Source organism: Macaca thibetana, chromosome 16 (genome assembly GCF_024542745.1).
Source record: "Macaca thibetana thibetana isolate TM-01 chromosome 16, ASM2454274v1, whole genome shotgun sequence".
NCBI lineage: Eukaryota > Metazoa > Chordata > Mammalia > Primates > Cercopithecidae > Macaca > Macaca thibetana.
In genome coordinates this window covers 51,530,163-51,551,859 of record NC_065593.1, presented here as the reverse complement: position 1 = coordinate 51,551,859, position 21,697 = coordinate 51,530,163, and the positions used below count along the sequence as shown (strand labels likewise).

The following is a 21,697-nucleotide window of genomic DNA, read 5'->3' as shown; positions in this document are numbered from 1 at the left end:
GATGGGGTTTCACTGTGTTAACCAGGATGGTCTCGACCTCCTGACCTCATGATCCGCCCACCTCAGCCTCCCAAAGTGCTGGGATTACAAGTGTGAGCCACCATGCCCAGCCTAAAAAAGTATTTTAAAAATTAGCCAGGTGTAGGCTCAGCGTGGTGGCTCATGCCTGTAATCCCCGCACTTTTGGGAGGCCAAGGCGGGCAGATCACCTGAGGTCGGGAGTTTGAGACCAGCCTGGCCAACATGCAGAAACCCCGTCTCTACTAAAAATACAAAAACTAGCTGGGCATGGTGGTGCATGTCTGTAATCCCAGCTACTCGGGAGGCTGAGACAGGAGAATCCCTTGAACCCAGGAGGCGGAGGTTGCAGTGAGCCGAGATCGTGCCATTGCACTCAAGTCTGGGCAACAAGAGTGAAACTCCGCCTCAAAAATAAATAAATAAATAAATAAAAGCCAGGTGTAGTGGTGAGTGCCTGTGGTTCCAGCTACTCCAGAAGCTGAGGTGGGGGGATGACTTGAACCCACGAGTTCAAGACCAGCGTGGGGAACATAGCAAGACACCCCCCCCGCCCATCTCTATAAAAATAAAAAGATTAGCCAGGTGTAGTGGTGTGTGCCTATGATCCCAGCTACTCTGGAGGCTGAGGTGGGAGGATCACCTGAGCCCAGGAGGTTGAAGCTGCAGTGAGCAGTGATCACACCACTGCACTCCAGCCTGGGTGACAGAGTGAGACCCTGTCTCAAACAAACAAACAAAAAAACCTCAGGACATCTGGCTACCATGGGCCAACATTCCATCTGGCAATAATTGGCAATCAGCTGGGGCTGGGTGGCCACTGTCCTCTTTACATGGGATCTGCTCTGCACTCTGCTTCGCTGTCACACGTTTCTTGATCATCTCCCGACACCCGGCTAGCTTCCCTTGTTTGAAATTTTTGTCTGGTCTCTGTGGGTATTTGAGTTCCCAAAACTTGAGTGTCCATCAGAACTACCTGAGATCCTATTAAAATGCAGATTCTGCCAGGCGCAGAGGCTCAAAAAAATAAAAAAATAAAAAGCAGATTGCTGGGCCTCACCCAATTTGGAATGTCAGGGGTGGAGCCCAAGGGTTGAGTGTGCAACCCGTGCCTTACCTAACAGTGTGTTCCCAGGTCCCTGTGTCCAACAGGTGCTTTTTGGGCCCAGTAATGTCTGCTTCTACTCCTAGGCGTGGGTCTGTCAACATCTGTTTCTGTCTCTCTGCAGGCTGTCTCTCAAGGTGGTCTCTTGTGCTGCTAGCAACTCAAAAATCCCAACAGCACTCCCTATCCTTCCCCTGACCCCAGACCGCTGCCAAGCCTGTTCTCCCCCATTACAACATGGTCTCACTCAGGGCCTGGACTGCTCCAAAACTCACCCAGGTCTCCAGCTCTCCTCTACCACCCACCACCCTGGGCTCACTTTTGGATAGGAAATAAACTCTTTATTTTTGTAGTTGTTGGCTCTGGGTGTTTCTGGGGGTTAGTCTGAGAGCCCCAGGGCTTTGGAGGAGCCAACACAGCAATCATTCCCCACCCTCACCCCCGCTGCACCCCAGAGCCCTGTTGCTATCTTTAGGAAGGGCAGAGGCACCAGCCAATCTACTTGGCACCACATTCACACCACCAGGGGCCCCAGGGATGAGGGAAAAACTTAATTAGTCACTATGGGCCTATTATACCCGCTTCTCTCCCCTGCACACCAGTCACAGCCATATACACACACAGTATGTGGAAAGGATAGAGTCCTGACTTTGGCCCACCTCCAGCCCTGGAAAGGTGGGCCCAGGGGACTACCCATCCCTCCCATATAAGGAACTGTTCAAGAGCTGGGTATGGCAAGGGGGCTGGGGGAAGAGCTTGTCACCAGCCAGAACCTGCTAGGAATCCCTCTCTGCCCCATCCCCTCTGTCCTCCCAACAAGCCCTCTCTTCCCTCTTCCTTTTCACTTCTCATGATCACTGGCGTGGAAGGGGGTCTTGTGTGTTACGGACGTAAGAAAGAGACGCCCTGGTGACTAGATGGAACTAGATGTGGGCACAGTTTTGTGGCAGGTTGTCCAAGGCAGGTAAATTCTCCAGCTGAGGCTCCAAGATATGCCTGGTGTTGGCCAGTGTTAGAGGCACAATGGCCACAGCTGTCCCCAGTGAGCTTTGATTCCACACAGGTTTTCAGTAGTGTCCCTGGAGGGTGAGATGCAAAAGAAGAGGAGGTACTGGTCTGTGTTGAGAGGTAAGGGTGGGAGGAATCAGGAGCGGGCCCCATCCATATTGAGACGAGTAGAAGAAACAAATATTCCTGATCCATATGGGGGGGTGCAGAGTGGGGGTGGTTCTAGTCTTTATTTGCGGATGGAGAGGGCCCAGGCAGAGATTGTCCAGCTCTGTATTCCGTGTCAGAGAGAAGAGCTGACCCTGGCTGGGAGCAGGGGAAGGCAGAGGCAGAGATGGTCTTTGTGCCGGCCCCCTGCACCAAGTAGGAGGTGGTGGCAGAAGCTCTCCGTTTGATCTCACCCAGCATCCTGTAGAGAACCCTTCCTACAGCGCTTTCATCGCCTTCCCCATCACAGACGCCCCCAGCAATCGGGCTTCCCAAGCTGACTTGGCCGGAAAGTGCAGACAGGGGCTTCTCCAGATCGGCAAGTTCAAAGGACTGAGGCCTCGCATGCATATTCATTCGCACCATGTTTCTTCTTTCCCAATTCTGCACACATAGTCCTCTGCCTTCTTCCAACGCTCCACCACCCGCCTTCCCTCGGGGCGTCCCGAACCGGCGGTGACCGGGTGGCAGGCTTGGCCTTAAAAAGTTCCCGGCCATAGGCTGGGCGCAGTGGCTCAGGCCTGTAATCTCAGCACTTTGAGAGGCCGAAGAGGGCGGATCACCTGAGGTCAGGAGTTCGAGACTAGCCTGGCCAACATGGTGAAACCCCGTCTCTACTAAAAATACAAAAATTAGCCGGGCGTGGTGGTGCGTGCCTGTAATCCCAGCTACTCGGGAGGCTGAGGCAGGAGAATTGCTTGAACCCGGGAGTCGGAGGTTGCAGTGAGCCGAGATCGCGCCACTGCAATCCAGCCTGGGCGACAGAGTGAGACTCCGTCTCAAAAAAAATAAAAAGTTCCCGGCCGGGCTCGGCCTTGTAGTCAGCCGGCTCCAGCCTAAGCCCAAGTCCCAGGCAGCCACGGACTCCTCCCATCGCCACGAACTACAAGTCCCGCCATCCCTCGCGCGCGCCCTCCCGCCACTCCCGCGTTCCTACCGGCGCCGCTGGGTAGGTCAGCCAAGAGTGCCTCCCATTGGCTTCTCCGCCCTGTCAATCACCTGGGAGTATTGAGGGGCGGGGCGGAGGTAGAGATCCGGATCCGGAGCGGCTGAAAGGCGGAAGTGGAGGCCGGAGCCTGGGACACCGCCGGGGGGGAGAGAAGCAGAGCCCGTCCGAGCCCCGGCCCCAAGTAACGCCGCCGCCCCGGAGCCGCCGTGAGTATGCCTGTCCCAGGACCTGGTGTCTCGCCTGCGTTGAAGCATCTCCAGGGCAGCCCTTCCTCCCGCCCAGCCCCAGTTTAGGGGGATACTGACCCCTCCCCCGACCCGTAGCCCCCTCTTGAGGGGTTCCCCAGGCGTCGGGCCGCAGGAGATGGGGAGCTTCTTTCCTTAGCTTACCTACCTTTCGTGAGCCTTAAGGAAACCGCTATGACTGTCCTCTGGCCTGTCCATTCCAGTTGTGGGAGAGAGGTGCCTAAGTTCCGCTCCCCCTGCTCCCAGAATCGGAGGATCTTTGCCAGGTGTGAAGGAACCTGTCCCTCTTCTCTTTTAGAAGTGACGGAGAGTGCTGTCTGTCGCCGTTTTCCTTCCTGCTGTCCCACAAAACCAGTTGTCCCCTCCAGCCCTAGAGGAATATCTCGATTTCCTTTGGGGGAGGGGGTCGTCTGGGTGAGACCGTTCCACACGCACAGAAGTGTGTTGGCGCTCCCGCAACTCCTTACTTCCTCTCTTTCCTCAAGCCAGAGAACCAACCAGGACCTCAGCAGAGTTTAAAGTTTGGGTCACTTACTGGCAATGAGCTGTTTTCTTGCTTTGCCCCTTCTGTCTCCCAGCCCCTGTTCTCTAGTTATGTTGTTCTCTGAGTGTCTCTCTCTTCCTGACTCTGAAGAATTTAGCTGAGGTTTGCTCAATTCCAGCTATAAATCACAGATCAGGGTGGATGTGCCCATTCATTATCTTCTTTCCCCTCCCCCCTTGCTCCAGGCTCAGCTCTGTCCTCCCAGAGCACGTGAGTGGTTTCCAAGCCGCCTCAAAGGGACTGCTTCTTTTGGGACTGCTGTCCGTGTGTCTATAGGGAGGAGAATAAGACCCAAAATGAGGAGTCTGGAATTGAAGGGCTATCTCTTTCTCACTCCCAAACACACACACACACCCCACGCTGAGCAACAGGTCCATGGCACGCCAGGGTCTGTCTCCAGTCCCTTCTGGGCTTGGACTTATTACTGAGGACTAAGTCAAGATCACAATGTCAGTTCAGGATTTTTAACTGTAGCCCAAGGAATTCCCATACATGCCAGAAAGTGCAGGTTCCCTCAAGCATATTGACTATGATCCTTGTCTGTTGCTTGGGGCTTTGGTGTGTGAAATAGCTGCTGTCTCAGACCAAGCTTTGTTATGTGGCCAAAGTACAGGCTGGAGACTGTGCCTTAATGAGGAGTAGCCTGGCTCTGAGGCCATGACCGATCCTTGCTATCTACAGTGAAGGAAGGGACAGAAAACCATGCAGTTTGTGGGAACTTCTGTAGCACTTCAGTGTTCTGGGCTACCTTTACCACCCTTGCGTGCCACTTAAAAGTGCTGTCTTTTGACCTTGAGGTGTGTTTGAGTGCTTCTGGACAGCGGCTAGTGTCTGATTCCTACATTCTTTTGAGTAGACCTAGGATGTACTTATTTCACTTTTTTGTTTGTTTATTTTCGAGATGGAGTCTTGCTCTATCCTCCAGGCTAGAGGAGTGCAGTGGCGTGATCCCGGCTCACTGCAACCTCTGCCTCCTGGGTTCAAGTGATTCTCCTGCCTCAGCCTCCCAAGTGTCTGGGATTAACAGGCATCCACCACCACGCCCTACTAATTTTTGTATTTTTAGTAGAGAAGGCGTGTCACCATGTTGGCCAGGCTGGTCTCGAACTCCTGACTTCAGGTGATCCACCCGCCTCAGCCCCCCAAAGTGCTGGGATTACAGGTGTGAGTCACTGTGTGCGGCCTACTTACTTCACTTTTTATTGGACAACAGAAGAAGCCTTCGTTATTAGGGTCAACAGCTGGATCACAAGCTCTGTATCTGTGTGGGTTCCTTTGGGGCTCATTGGAGACTTCTTCAGCCAATCTAGTTTCTCTGATCTGGTCAGCCTGGGTATCTGAGCGGCAGGGCCAGAGAGGCCTGACTGCTCACTGGCCATTGGTCTCTGACCAGACTTAGGTCTTCAGGAGTAGAACGTAGTTTGTCACTCTTCATGAGTGCTGGGATGAGGCCGACCAGGCTTCTGAGGAGATCTTCTTTCCTTTATCTGGACATGGTCTCCCAGCTCTGACTCTGAAACGAATTTTTTTTTTTTTTTTAGACAGAGCTTTGTTTGTTGCCCAGGCTGGAGTGCAGTGGCGCAGTCTTGGCTCACTGCAGCCTCCGCCTCCTGAGATCAAGGGATTCTCCTGCCTCAGCCTCCTAAGTAGCTGGGATTATAGGCATGTGCCACCATGCCCAGCTAATTTTTGTATTTTTAGTAGCAGCAGGGTTTCACCATGTTGGTCAGGCTGGTCTGGAACTCCTGACCTCAGGTGATCCACCCACCTCAGCCTCCCAAAGTGCTAGGATTACAGGTGTGAGCCACCACACCCGACCTGAAATGACTTTTGAAGGGGAAGCTCTGCCATTTAGAGAGACGAGGAAGGCCTCAGTGCTTTGGGTCGTTATGCAGCCACTTCTGGCATCCAGAAATTATAGAGTCCAAGGAGAGGTCTCACTCTGCCTAGCAGAAAGAGCGATGGCTCCATGTGCGCCAGAAACCCTTCCTTTCTGATGCTGTTCCTCTCCTGCCCTCTTGCCTCTCACAATTAGTGGACTGTTAAACTGTAGAGGGGCCGTAACACTAAGTTTTTAAAAGTCATTTTAAAGTTGCAAAGTTATTTTCATACATATTCCTCATAGGTGCCCTGGGAAATACTGGGATTTGTTTCCCCACTTTGTTTTTAATTTTTATTATTACTTTTTTTTTTTTTGAGTAAGATAAGGCAAATATGTGTCCCTGCTTTAGAGGGGATGCAGAAGGAACTTAAGTAGTTTGCCTGAGATCATACATTTAGAAAGTGGTAGAGCTAGGGCTTGGATTTGGGGTCAGATGTGGCCTGATCTTCTAACAGTGGGCCCTTCTTCCGCCTGGTTTGTTTGTTAAATGAATGAACATGCAGGGTGAGCGCGCCGTGGCACAAGGGCAGACTCTTAACCCTTTAGCCCTCCTCATCACTGGCGCTCCTCTGTTTTCGTTTTCTTCACCAACCTCTACCCAACCTCCTGTCTTCTCTCTTGACCCCCTTCTCCTCTGCCTGTGAGGACCAAGACAGTTAGAAGTCCCAAGTCAGTACTCTTCAGGGCCTGAGAGTTTGCTGACATCTACGTGTCATTAATTTTTTGGGGAACCTGAAAGTCTTAATGGCTAGAAAATGAAAGTCAAAGCGAGTGAACTCAGGGGTCCCACTGGGCAGGGTTAAGGGGGAAGCAGCAGAGCGGGCCTCTGGTTAGTCCTCTGTTTCCCCTGTGCTGCTGCCTGCTGCTTACAAGTGGGAAGAATGCAGCTTGCCACCAGGAGCTCCTGTCACTAGAATTTACATGGAAACAGAGCAAGATCACACATTTAAATTCAGCCCCACCAAGCAAGTACTTCTCAGACCTTCTACTTTTTTTTTTTTTTTTGAGGCGGAGTCTCGCTCTGTCGCCAGGCTGGAGTGCAGTGGCGCAATCTTGGCTCACTGCAAGCTCTGCCTCCCAGGTTCATGCCGTTCTCCTGCCTCAGCCTCCCCAGTAGCTGGGACTACAGGTGTCCGCCACCATTCTCGGCTAATTTTTTTGTATTTTTAGTAGAGATGGAGTTTCACCATGTTAGCCAGGATGGTCTCGATCTCCTGACCTTGTGATCCGCCCGCCTCGGCCTCCCAAAGTGCTGGGATTACAGGTGTGAGCCACTGCACCCAGCCAGACCTTCTGCTTCTAGCCCTTGCCCAGTAAACAGGCCGTGTGGTCAGGTGGAAGGCACTAGAACTTCAGAGGCAATTGGACCTGAGTTCTAATCCTGATTTCCCCACTTACCAGTTGTGTGACCTTGGGCTTGTTACTTGACCTCACTGAGCCTATGTTTCTTCTGGTAAAATGGCGACGCTAAATACCTTGCAGAATTAGAAACAAAGAAAGGAGCTAGTCGAGTGCTGGCACAGACTAGATCCCCACAAAACAGCAGTTGCCTCTGATTGGTAGGTAAGGGTTTGAAGGTTCTTTTTTTTTTTTTTTTTTTTGAGACAGTCTCATTCTGTCGCCCAGGCTCACTGCAACCTCTGCCTCCTAGGTTCGAGTGATTCTCCTGCCTCAGCCTCCTGAGTAGCTGGGATTACAGGCACCCGCCATCAAGCCTGGCTGATTTTTTTTTGTATTTTTGTAGAGACGGGGTTTGACCACGTCGACTAGGCTGGTCTCAAACTCCTGACCTCAGGTGAGGTGATCTGCCTGCCTCATTGGCCTCCCAAAGTGCTGGGATTAGAAGCATGAGCCACCGTGCCTGGCCAATTTTTTTTTTTTTTTTTTTGAGACGGAGTTTCACTCTTGTCTCCCAGGCTGGAGTGCAATGGTGCAATCTTGGCTCACTGCAACCTCTACCTCCTGGGCTCCAGCGATTCTCCTGCCTCAGCCTCCTGAGTAGCTGGGATTACAGGCGTGTGGCACCATGCCAGGCTAATTTTGGTATTTTTAGTAGAGACAGGGTTTCTCCATGTTGGCCAGGCTGGTCTTGAATTCCTGACCTCAGGTAATTGTGCCTAGCCCTCAACACTGATTCTGATTCAACATGTGTACCAAATGTATGCTGAGGCAGGACACAGCAACTCATGCCTGTAATCCCAGCAGTTCGGGAGGATCACTTGATCCCAGGAGTTCAAGACCAGCCTGGGGGCCAGGGGTGGTGGATCACGCCTATAATCCTAGCACTTTGGAAGACTGAGGCAGGCAAATCACCTGAAGTCAGGAGTTCGAGACCAACCTGGCCAACATGGTGAAACCCCATTTCTACTAAAAATACCAAAATTAGTCAGGCGTGGTGGCACATGCCTGTAATCCCAGCTACTCAGGAGGCTGAGGCAGGAACCTGGGAGGCACTTGAACATGGGAAGCGGATGTTGCAGTGAGCTGAGACTGCACCACTGCACTCCAGCCTAGGCAACAGACCAAGACTCTACCTCAAAAAAAAAAAGAAAGAAAGGAAAAAGACCAGCCTGGGCAGCATAATGAGACCCCATCTCTAAAACGAAAACAAAATGTTTGCTGGGATGCCTTGTACGTTGCTTGATGGTTTCACAAATTGTCTCATTTCGTAGACATTGAACAGAATTGATGTGAGTTGTATTCCAATTTTACAGAAGAGAATGCTGTGCCACTTCAGTCTTACTCAGTTGTAAGTGTTTTAATATTAAAACAGTCCTGGAACTATTATAGATTGGAATGCAAAGTTTGCATGAATTGAAGCTAACACAGGAAACTTTCATTAATTAATTAATTAATTTATTTATTTTTGAGACAGGACCTCTCTCACCCAGGCTGGAATGCAGTGGTATGATCACGGCTTACTTCGGCCTTGACCTCCTGGTGCCAAGTGATCCTCCCACCTCAGCCTCCTGAGTAGCTGGGACTATAGGCATGTACCACCATGCCCGGCTAGTTTTTGTATTTTTAGGAGAGACAGGGTTTTGCCATGTTGCCCAGGCTGGTCTCAGAATTCCTGGGCTCAAGTGATCCTCCTACTTTGGCCTCCCAAAGTGCTGGGATTATACATCAGCCACTGCGCCCAGCCAAAGACAGCATTTTGGTTGTAGCCAGCTGCTTTGGGTTCGACTCCCAGATTCCTGGGAGTTTCCTCTCCCCTGACTTGAGGGAAGGGTACATATGCTGGGGCTGTTTGAGAAGCACTGCTTTAGGTAGAATTTATAAACTGGGATGTGCCAAAATCCAGGTAATCGTGCTTTCAGCAATCTTGGCAGAGGAGAATTGGAATGTTTTTGGAGTCCTCTGCATTAATAGCTTGGTATTGTAAGAGATTAGTTTTCCAAGTAAATAGCCCCATCCTCTATGTATAAGAACAGTAATACAAATAAAAGCTAAACTTTTATTTTTGCCATGTGCCAGGCACTCTTCTGAGCCCTAAGTATGTATTGACTCCTCTAATCCTCCGACAACCCCAGGAGGTAGGTTCCGTGTTTAATCCCCATGTTAGAGCTGGGGGCTATATAGTAATGGCAGAGAAAGGGTGTGCTCTTATCACTATTCAATACAGCTTCTCCTTGACCCATCTCCGGGCTAAATGCCTACTGTTCACTTTGCCTAGAAGGCGCTTCTCCACCTCACGTGCCTGGAAACTGCGTCTCCCTACTTTTCTCTGGAAGCTCAGTTTGAATGCCACTTCCTCTGTGAAGCCTTGTCTTGCCCCAAATGGACTGAGGGCTTGTCTCCTACATGAGCTGTCTTCTCAACTGCTATCTCATTGTTCCTTATCTGCCTCATTCTCTGGTGGGTGAGCCCTTTAGGGGCACAGATTGGGTCCTGTTTGAGTATTTAGGACCTGGCATGGCATTCAGCATAGTAGGCCCCCTACTGAATTTGTTAAAGGAGAGGGCAGACATTCAAACCTGTCCTTAAAGCAAACACCAAACACCTGCCTACCTCTTTTTTCTTTTTTTTTTTTTGAGATGGAGTCTTGCCTTCTCACCCAGGCTGGAGTGGTGCAGTGGTACAAATCTTGCTCACTGTAACCTCCGCCTCCCAGATTCAAGTGATTCTCCTGCTTCAGCCTCCCTAGTAGCTGGGATTACAGGTGTGCACCACCATGCCTGTCTAGTTTTGTATTTTTAGTAGAGACGGGTTTCACCATGTTGGTCAGGCTGATCTCAAACTCCTGACCTCATGGTCTGCCCGCTTTGGCCTCCCAAAGTGCTGGGATTATAGGCATGAGCCACTGTGCCCAGCCTCGCCCACTTCTTTTTTTTTTTTTTTTTTTTTTTTGAGACAGAGTTTTGCTCTTGTTGCCCATGCTGGAGTGCAATGGCGCAATCTCAGCTCACTGCAACCTCCGCCTCCCAAGTTAAAGAAATTCTCCTGCCTCAGCCTCCCAAGTAGCTGGGATTATAGGCATGTGACACCACAGCTGGCTAATTTTTTGTATTTTTAGTAGAGATGGGGTTGCTCCATGTTGGTCAGGCTGATCTCAAACTCCTGACCTCAGGTGATCCACCCGCTTCGGCCTCCCAAAGTGCTGGGATTACAGACGTGAGCCACCGTGCCCGTCCCTCACTGACTTCTTTTAACACACACTTCCCTTCCTTTCTTCACACACTTTGGATGTCATGAACCTAGGATTCAAACTTAACATCCATCTGATCGCAAAGCTGGAGCCATATCTTTGGTCCATCTCCCAGAATGTTGCTCATAGACAAATGGGAGAGCAAACAGGTCAGTAGAATCAATGTTACAGTAGAGACGATGGGAAGCAGGTCACAAACTCAATTTCCAGAAGTTAAGACTCTCCAAATCTCCATTTCTGGTGAAGGGTTTAATGGGACAATGAGGGCGCAGCCTGACGAGCCACAGTCCTGCTGACTGGCTTCTGCTGTGTGTGTATCTGATGGCAGGACAAAACGACTGTGCTTCTACAGTTGTGTGTGGTGAGGCAGCCCCGACCCCAGACCAGTACTTAGCAAGGATCAGTGGAAGCGAATTTCACTCTGCCTGTAGATGCTATTCTGCATGTCTGCACAAGGCTCGTTCCTGAATGAAGGTGGCTTAAGAAAGTGGTGGCAGCAGCTGTTCAGACCAGTGCTATGAGCAGCCCTCACATGTGTATTCCACAGATGGGGTCTTTAACATTCCCTGGTTCTGTGCCTGCAGTACTTGGATATCCTCTGCTCGCCTTGAGGCTGGTCTTTTTTTTTTTTTTTTTTTTTGCTTTTGAGATGGAGTCTCGCTCTGTTGCCAGGCTGGAGTGTGGTGACGCCATCTTGGCTCACTGCAACCTCCGCCTCCTGGGTTCAAGTGATTCTCCTGTCTCAGCCTCCCGAGTAGCTGGGACTACAGGTATGCGCCACCATACCCAGCTAATGTTTATATTTTTAGTAGAGACAGGGTTTCACCATGTTGGCCAGGATGGTCTTGATCTCTTGACCTGTGGTCCGCCTGCCTTGGCCTCCCAAAGTGCTGGGATTACAGGCGTGAGCCACTGTGCCCGGCCGATTTTTTATTTTTTTGTAGAGATGGGGTCTCCCTATGTTGCCGAGGCTTAATAAACTTAGTCTTTCTGAATAGTTTTAGAAAAGTTATGAAGATAGTACAGGGAGTTTTCTCAATCCCCCACACCTAGTTTTCCCTGTTATTAACATCTTATGTTAGTACATAGTTTACATTAAAGTCCATCCTTTATTCAGATTTCCTTAGATTTTTACCTGATGTCCTTTTCTGTTCCAGGATCCCATGTTGCCTGTATTCATTGTCTCCTTAGGCTCCTCTTGGCTGTGCTGGTTTCTCAGACTTTTCTTGTTTTTGATGACCTTGACAGTTTTGAGGAGTGCTGGGCAAGCATCTAAAGAGATCTCCGCCAGGCACGGTGACTCACGCCTATAATCTCAGCACTGTGGGAGGCTGAGGTGGGTGGATCATTTGAAGTCAGGAGTTCGAGACCAGCCTGGCCAACATGGTGAAGCCTCATCTCTATTAAAAATACAAAACTTAGCCAGGCGTGGTGGCACGCACCTGTAGTCTCAGCTACTCAGGAGGCTGAGGCACAAGAATCGCTTGAACCAGGAGGTGGAGGTTGCAGTGAGCCAAGATCGTGCCACTGTACTCCAGCTTGGGCTGGAGACAGAACGAGACTCTGTCTCAAGAAAAATAATAAAAAATAAAAGAGAATCTCTTCTCATCTGGGATTTGTCTAGTATTTTTCTCTTTTTGACAGAGTCTTGCTCCGTCACCCAGGCTGGAGTACAATGGTACAATCTCGGCTCAAGCCATTCTCCCACCTCAGCCTCCTAAGTAGCTGGGACTACAGAAATGCACCACCACGCCTGGCTAATTTTTGTAGAGACAGGGTTTCACCATGATGTCCAGGCTGGTCTCAGACTCCTGAGCTCAAGCGATCTCACCTCGGCTTCCCAAAGTGGTGGGATTACATGCCTGAGCTACCGCGCCTGGCTGTGTCCAGTGTTTTTCTCATAATTAGACTGTGCCGAGTTTTGGGAAGGAGGACTAGTGAGGTAAAGTGCTATTTTCATCACGTCGTGCCAAGGTACCTACAATCCACAAGCCTTTCCATGACCGATGTCAACCATGGTCACTTGACTGAGGTGATGTGCATGAGGCTTCTCTGTAAAGTTCTCCCCGTCCCCTTTCCATGCTGCACCCTTTGGAAGAAAGTCACTATGTGTAGCCCACACCTAAGGAACAGGGACTTGGGTTCATGTTCCCCTTGTTGAGGGTGGAGTAGCTACATGAGTTACTAAATTCATTTTTCTTTTTTCTTTTTTTTTTTTTTTGAGATGGAGTCTCACTCTATCACTCAGGCTGGAGTGCAGTGGTGCGATCTTGGCTCACTGCAAGTTCCACCTCCTGGGTTCACACCGTTCTCCTGCCTCAGCCTCCCAAGTAGCTGGGTCTACAGTTGCACACCACCACACGTGGCTAATTTTTTTGTATTTTTGTAGTAGAGACAGGGTTTCACCATGTTAGCCAGGATGGTCTTGAGCTCCTGACCTCATGATCCACCCGTCTCGGCCTCCCAAAGTGCTGGGATGACAGGCGTGAGCCACCGCGCCCAGCTGAATTATTAAATTCTTCTATACAAGAGACTTGTCTATTTTCCCGCATTTATTTCTATTTATTTATTTATTATTTGGAGATAGAGTTTTGCTCTTGTCGGCCTGGCTGGAGTGCAATGGCGTGATCTTGGCTAACTGCAACTTCCACCTCCTGGGTTCAAGCGATTCTCCTGCCTCCGCCTCCCGAGTAGCTGGAATTACAGGCACATGCCACCACGCCTGGCTAATTTTTGAATTATTAGTAGAGATGAGGTTTCACCCTGTTGGCCAGGGTGGTCTCGACCTCCAGGCCTCAGGTGATCCACCTGCCTTGGCCTCCCAAAGTGCTGGGATTACAGGCGTGAGCCACCGTGCCCAGCCTATTCTCCCCCATTTATTTGTTCAATTATTTAATATTCGTATGGACTCCAGGATATTTATTTTACACTTCGGTTTCTTTTTGTTTTTTTCTTTTTTTTTTTTTGAGATGGAGTCTTACTATTGGCAGGCTGGAGTGCAGTGGCACAATCTCGGCTCACTGCAACCTCTGCCTCCTGGATTCAAGCAATTCTGCCTCAGCCTCCTGAGTAGCTGGGACTACAGGTGCGTGCCACCGTGCCTGACTAAATTTTGTATTTTCAGTAGAGACGGGGTTTCACCATGTTGGCCAGGATGGTCTCGATCTCTTGATCTCGTGATCCACCTGCCTTGACCTTCCAAAGTGCTGGGATTACAGGGGTGAGCCACTGCGCCCGGCCTACACTTTGGTTTATAATCCAGTGATAAGGCCAGGCGCAGTGGCTCATGCTCGTATTCCCAGCGCTTTGGGAGGCCAAGATGGGCCGATCACCTGAGACCTAGAATTTGAGACCAGCCTAGTCAACATGGTGATACCCAATCTCTACTAAAAATACAAAAATTAGCCAGGTATGATGGTGCATGCTTGTAATCCTAGCTACTCAGGAGGCTGAGGCAAGAGAATCGTTTGAATCAGGGAGGTGAAGGTTGCAGTGAGTGGAGATCTACCACTGCACCCCAGTCTGGGTAACAGAGTGAGACTTTGTCTCAAAAATAAATAAATAAATAAATAATCCAATGTTAGTTTTAGTGCCCAAAATGTTTCAGCTTTGCCCATTGGTTGCTCTTTTAGCCTCCTTTGACCTACCCAGTCATTGTGAGGATTTTTGTTTTTGTTTTTTGATTACTTCTTTACTTTTTGGCACTGCCAGATTTTGGGAGACAGACTCACTGTGTCCCCCAGACTGGAGTGCAGTGGCACAATCTCGGCTCACTGCAGCCTCTGCCTCCCAGATTCATGCAATTCTTGTGCCTCAACCTCCTGAGTAGCTAGGATTACAGGTGCACACTACCACACCTGGCTACTTTTTGTATTTTTAGTAGAGACGAGGTTTCACCATGTTGGCCAGGCTGGTCTCGAACTCCTGACCTCAAGTGATCCACTTACCTCGGCCATTACAGGCATGAGCCACTGCGCCGGGCCCCAGGCTTACTTTGTGTATTTCGTGCCAGAGTCGTAGATTGAGCTGGCTCTCCAAGACCACTGCCTTTTTAGCAAATGTTTTCTCTCAGGTATATTGACATAGAGTGATGTGGATGCCTTGAGCTATTTCTTCTCTTGATGGTTAGTCATAGTTACTGAAGACTCTGGAGTTGGGAAACGTAGAGGTGGACCTGGGAAATCTACCCTGTGAAAATCAGCTGTAGTCCTGGGAGTTAATCCCCATAGCTGGCTGTTGTCCTTCTACTCACCCATTCATACTTCTCTTACCCCTGCCTGATGCTATGACTGATCCAAAAAATGGTCAGATTTGGTCTTTCCTTTGGAATTTACTATGGAGTTGGGAAGATGAGGTATGTGTATATAATCATTCTCTATTTCAAATGCTAAGTTCTCCAGCCAAACCCTCCTGGACTCTGGGTCTGGTAAGAGATTCCACATGGTCCAGGCCAGTCAGTGTCTTTCGCTGCCCTCCCAAAATGGACTGCCCCCTTGGGAGGGTTTGTGGCTATTGGCTGGCTCAGGGTAGGCTGTCACTTTGTGCCGTGATCCCGAATCATTGAATAGCTGAAATCCTTCCGTTGTACTGTCATCTCTCTGAAAATGTGTAACTTGAGCCCTGCTGGAAACACTAACTTGGAATCTTAACAGGAGTTGGTTTACAAGCCTCTTGCCTTCTATTCATAACTCCATGTGTGTCCCCTTCAGGTGGCTGTTAGAGGCATCCCAGGCATGGAGGAGGGCGTGGGTGGCCTCCCTAACCCTGGCTGCTCTCCTAGACATCAAATTGCTCTCTGAGCTGCTCAGACAGCATGGTGATTAATGACGCCAGTTTCCAAACCTCTAGTGTTTGCAGCCTGGTTTTTAAAAGGAACTCTGCTTTCTTTGTCAGCTGCTTTGTCAGGAATACCTGTCCCTTCCCCCTCTCCACAACTGAACTGCTTCTTCCCTTTCCTGAAAGAGGCTTTGAGATGGAAGGAAGGGCATTTGGGCTTTAAGATGCTTTGTGCGCTGGGCGTGGTGGCTCATGCCTGTAATCCCAGTACTTTGAGAGGCCAAGGCGGGGGGATTGCTTGAGCGCAGGAGTTTGAGATCAGCCTGGGCAACATGATGAAACCCCATCTCTACCAAAAGAAACCCAAGATGCTTTGTGTTATAGGACTTTTTTTATTTTTATTTTTTTAAAGAGGTTATGGTTTGCCTGGTTGGGGCCTTCACCCCTTGCAGATTTATTGGATAGTGATGGTTTCTCCCCTCCATTTTTGTGGTTTTGGGAGCGAGTCTCCAGAGGATGCAAGATTGGGGTTGTTGACAGGACACTGAGTATCTTCCAGGAAACTGGGGAAAGATGTCCTCTTCAGCATTCTCTGCAAATGAGAGGTGCTGAAGAATGGAGTCCCGGGAAACTGGAGGTAAGAGGAAAGAGTGAATGTTGTCTGAAAGATGAAGTGAGGAGTGTGCCTCCTTCACAGGGAAGTGAAGGAGCAGGGGCTTCCCTGCTGCAGAACATGTACTGAATGCTTCCCCAGGCCAGGCCCTTTGCTAAGAGTCTCACATGCATCATCTTCCTGGCAGCCCTGGAGACAGGTGGTACTGGTCTCTCCATTTTACATGTGAGGAAACGGGTTCAGTGACAACACCAGGCCACCCTAAGTGGTGCCTCTAGAACTTGAACTGAAGTTTGTCTGACTCCAGCACTTGTGCTCTTAAGCCCTGTACAGTAGGGATGGAGGAAGTCCTCCCTGGGGAAGTGAGGCAGCTCCTCAGCTGCTCTGTGGCTCTGTTAGGGGACCTGAGCCGTCTGGCAGATGAATGCGGATTTAAGCCCTCAACTTCCCTAGTTCACTTGCCAAGTGTAAGCAGGCTGTACCTCTCACATGCGCAGTTCACCGTATCTGTGCTCACCTACTATGTGTCAGGTTTGCTGTTATGTGCTGTTAACACAAAGGAAACCCAGTGTCCAGCCTTTGAGAATTTTGTAATGTGGTCATTTTCTTTTTTTTTTCTTTTTTGAGACGGAGTCTCGCTCTGTCGCCCAGGCTGGAGTGCAGTGGCGCCATCTCAACTCACTGCAAGCTCCGCCTCCCGGGTTCAGGCCATTCTCTTGCCTCAGCCTCCCAAGTAGCTGGGACTACAGGTGCCCACCACCGCGCCCGGCTAATTTTTTGTATTTTTAGTAGAGACGGAGTTTCACCATGTTAGCCAGGATGGTCTTGATCTCCTGACCTCGTGATCCGCCTGCCTCGGCCTCCCAAAGTGCTGGGATTACAGGCGTGAGCCGCCACGCCTGGCCAGAATGTGGTCATTTTCATCTGCAACAGTGCCTTTAATTTCTCTTGCTTTCTCACTCACAACCCTCAGTCCCCCAAGTTCTTCAGCCCCTTGCCACCTACACTAGTCTTACGAACATTTGGGGCCATGGAAGCAGAAGTGTGAGTCACTCATTGAATCTTGTTTAGACCTATTCATTGCTTGATTTCTTCACTGAGCACCACTCTACAGTTTGTTCAGCAAAAATTAAGGAAGATGCCAGAGGCCGGGCGCGGTGGCTCAAGCCTGTAATCCCAGCACTTTGGGAGGCCGAGACGGGCGGATCACGAGGTCAGGAGATCGAGAGACGATCCCGGCTAACACGGTGAAACCCCATCTCTACTAAAAAATACAAAAAAATAGCCGGGCGAGGTGGCGGGCGCCTGTAGTCCCAGCTACTCGGGAGGCTGAGGCAGGAGAATGGCGTAAACCCGGGAGGCGGAGCTTGCAGTGAGCTGAGATCCGGCCACTGCACTCCAGCCTGGGTGACAGAGCAAGACTCCGTCTCAAAAAAAAAAAAAAAAAGACCGGGCGCGGTGGCTCAAGCCTGTAATCCCAGCACTTTGGGAGGCCGAGACGGGTGGATCACGAGGTCAGGAGATCGAGACCATCCTGGCTAACACAGTGAAACCCCGTCTCTACTAAAAAATACAAAAAAACTAGCCGGGCGAGGTGGCGGGCGCCTGTAGTCCCAGCTACTCCGGAGGCTGAGGCAGGAGAATGGCCTGAACCCGGGAGGCGGAGCTTGCAGTGAGCTGAGATCCGGCCACTGCACTCCAGCAAGGGGGACAGAGTGAGACTCCGTCTCAAAAAAAAAAAAAAAAAGATGCCAGACACAGTGGCTCATGCCTGTAATCGCAGCACTTTGGGAGGCTGAAGCAGGTGGATCACTTGAGCCCAGGAGTCTGAGACCAGCCTAGGCAACATGGCAAAACCCCATCTCTACAAAACATAGAAAAATTAGCTGGGCATGGTGGCATGCGCCTGTAGTCCTAGCTACTCAGGAGGCTGAGGTAGGAGGATTCTTGAGCCCAGGAAGTCAAGGTAGCGGTAAGCTATGATTACGTCATTGCACTCTAGCCTGGGCAGCAGAGCAAGACCCTGTCTCAAAAATGTATGTAGAAAAAGAGCTGGGTGCGGTGGCTCATGCCTGTAATCCCAGCACTTTGGGAGGCTGAGGCAGGTGGATCACCTGAGGTTAGGAGTTCGAGATCAGCCCAGCCAACATGGTGAAAGCTCATCTCTACTAAAAATACAGAATTACAAGCCGGGCATGGTGGTGCACGCCTAGAATCACAGCTACTCAGGAGGCTGAAGCACGAGAATCGCTTGAACCCGGGAAGTGGAGGTTGTAGTGAGCCCAGATCATGCCACTGCACTCTAGCCTGGGCGACAGAGCAAGACTCCATCTCAAAAAATATATATATATATATATGTGTGTGTGTGTGTGTGTGTGTGTATGTATGCACACATATGTATTTAGACTATACATATATATACACACACATATACACACACATATATACATATGTATATGTGTGTGTGTGTATATATATGTATAGTCTAAAATATTGTTCTTTGGTGCCCAGGCTTCTGAGAATAGCCATCGTCCCTCAGGTCTCCCACCGAGAACTTTGACTTTTTTCTTGTTGGTTGCACAGCCTCTGACCATGGTGGGTGTGGTGTCTGAACACGAGGCATTTGGCTTGCTGGTTCTCTTTTCCCCTACTTTCCTCTCAAACATGACCTCTGCTTTCTGTTTAGGAGCTGAAGGCAAAACAAAGGGGCAGTGATTTAAACTGACTTTCTTTTATTTTCTGTTATTGGTAAGGATGGGAAGGGTTTTGGAGAGGCGTCCACTGGTGTGAATGGCTGGATGAACAGGTGCTGCTTCTGATCCTGACTTTCAACAGAGGTTTTTGGAGTCTTTCTGGGCCTAGGGCAGCAGCGGAAGTGGCAGCTGTCCTGGCTGGTGCTTCTGACCCCTGCAGAGCCCCTTTGGAGACGGGGGGAAGACGGGCCCTGCATTGATGAGATTCCAGTGAAAAATATCCTAGCTAAATAGTAACTGCCTGAGCAAATGAAATACAGGATAGTTGTGAGGACTGTGGATCAACAGGAATTCTACATCTATCTATCCTGACTGGCTTCCGTTTGACTCACGCCCCATTCCAGGACAGCGGCAGGGTAGGCTGGGGCCAGAAGAACCTTTGCCTTGTATGGCACTCTTCCTAGCATCCCGCCTGGCATTGGCAGGTAAAGAACTGACTGGTGGCCTGTGAGCCACCATACAGCCACGTTGTCATCCCCATCAAGCCCTGTGGCTGGGACATGTGTGTGGATCTGGGCTGCAGAAAGATTCCAAGTTGAGCTTTTGCTTGAGACTTGAGAGAGCAGCCTTAGACAGGGGTAGAGAATCTGGCACAGCCCGGATCACAAGGTCAGGAAATCGAGACCATCCTGGCTAACATGGTGAAACCCTGTCTCTACTAAAAAATTAGCCGAATGTGGTGGAACGTGTATGTAGTCCTAGCTCCTCGGGAGGCTAGGAGAATTCAGGAGAATTGCCTGAACCTGGGAGCCAGAGGTTGCAGTGAGCCGAGATCGCGCCACTGCACTCCAGCCTGGGCGACAGAGCGAGACTCTGTCTCAAAAAAAAAAAAAAAAAAAAGAATCTGCCACAACCTTGCTGACTGAGGTGTGCTGTTAGAGACTGGGCCCTCTGAGGGAGAACAGTCTCTCAGGAATGTCAGCATTAGGGTCTGTCCCCCCAGTGCCTTTTGGAATCGGTAGGCTGGCCGGTAGGCTGGCCCGCAGCCTTGCCTGGTGCAACTGCAGGCAGTGCCCTGTCTGTGGGCCTTCCTTGCTACCTGTCTCCTCTGTTGGCCAGCAGAGCCAACGACTGAGAGTCGTTGAGCCGCCCATGAAGCCTGGGGCCCTTCTGTGGACAGCACTGGCCGACCACACTGACCAAGCTGCGCCAGCAGATCCATGGAGATGTCCTCCCACCCCAATAGTCTTCCTCCCTGTGAGTGCAGAAAGAGGGAGTGGCTGCTGGAGGTTTCCATCCAGCCCTGACTGCTCCTCTCTGAGCCTGTCCAGAGAACCCATCTGTCATTGAGAGCTGGGAAGACAGCCAGGGATCAGGGAAGGATTTCATGGTGTTCTGCTGGGGTAGAGTTCTGGAAAGCTAAGGGTCTGTCCCTCAGGGGTGTCTTCCACCTGACTGAGCTTGGCATCTGTCCCGAGTGATACAACAAGACTTCCCACACAAGGGAAAGGGCTGCAAGAGCCAGCTGTGCTCTGTCCTGGCTGACTTCGGCAAAGTTCCAGGCGCAGCCTGCACAGTGTTTATTAAAGATGACTTGGTAATGTGTATCCAGGCTTGAAGCCTCTTGATGCCTCTGCACACTGGCCCCTTTCGCAGGTATTGGTGGAGTTGGTGGTTGCACTTGGGGCTCTGGTGGACCCCATCAGGGCCTGATTGTGGTGTGGAAGTCTAGGCACTAAGCCCCAGAAATCTTATTGAAAAAAGAATGAAATGAAACCAATCCCAGTTAAGGAAGGTGGGGGTGCTTTCCCCGTGGTAGGGGACCCAGCTCACCTTGAGTGCCCCTCTGGGATGATTTACTTCCCTTTCCCCTGGAAAAAGGGTCATCTTCCTGTAGCTGTTTAAAGGCAGCACCTCCCTCCCTACTGCTGCCTCCCCCAAGTCCCCTAGGTTTAAGAGCTGGACCTCCTGAAGGTGGGAGGTGGAGCCCACCCTGTTCCAACACCCCCCATCAGAATTCGGCTAGATCTCACCTTGGTCTCTTAAGCTTCTGGCTTCCAGGGCCGGGGCCAAGCTTCCCCCGTTAGACTCTTAGGTAAGACACAGGCCCTGTGTGAAGCAGTTCCATAGTCCTGGTCATACAGAGGACACCGCTCTCTTTGATTCCTTCCTGTAACCCCTAAACCCCCCTTTCCTCTGCAGATACACTCTGGACTGATTGGTGAGTGCAGAATATCATACTGTTATAACCTCTTTCTCCCCATCGAAAAGACATAAATATCAGTTTCTCTTTATTATCATGACGCTTTAAACCACTCGAAAATCCTTTAGCCCACAGTTAAGCCCAAACACTAAGTATATCCTTAATATAGATGCAGGAATCTTATTTTTTTTATGAGGAATCCCATTGTCTTACACCTTATTTGTGTTTAACATTTGGGTATCTTTGTTCTCCTTTGGTCTTTTCCAATTCAGGTATCATCTTCTTGATTTTTTTTTTTTTTTTTTTTTTTTTTTTTTTCCTGAGACGGAGTTTTACTCTTGTCCCCAAGGCTGAAGTGTGATGGTGTGATCTCAGCTCACTGCAACCTCTGTCTCCCGGGTTCAAGCAATTCTCCTGACTCAGCCTCCCGAGTAGCTGAGATTATAGGCACACGCCACCACACCCAGCTTATTTTTGTATTTTTAGTAGAGATGAGGTTTCACCATGTTGGCCAGGCTGGTCTTGAACTCCCAACCTCAGGTGATCCACCTGCCTCGGCCTCCCAAAGTGCTGGGATTACGGGCGGGAGTCACCACGCCTGGCCTGTCTTGTCTTTTTCTTTTGAGACAGAGTTTTACTCTTGTCCCCCAGGCTGGAGTGCAGTGGCATGATCTCGGCTCACTGCAACCTCCGCCTCCCAGGTTCAAGCGATTCTCTTGCCTCAGCCTCCCGAGTAGCTGGGATTACAGGTATGCGCCACCACGCCCAGCTAATTTTTGTATTTTTAGTAGAGATGGGGTTTCACC

General features: G+C 50.2%; 1 protein-coding gene across 1 annotated transcript in view; it reads left to right on the top strand.

Moving 5' to 3' along the window:
• Positions 1-21,697, top strand: part of RAB5C (RAB5C, member RAS oncogene family) — a 54,752-nt gene that overhangs the window by 20,492 nt on the left and 12,563 nt on the right. Inside the window, exon 2 of the mRNA XM_050762832.1 lies at positions 3,375-3,493. Coding sequence (XP_050618789.1) covers positions 3,375-3,493 — 119 coding nt within the window. The remainder of the gene's footprint in view (positions 1-3,374; positions 3,494-21,697) is intronic.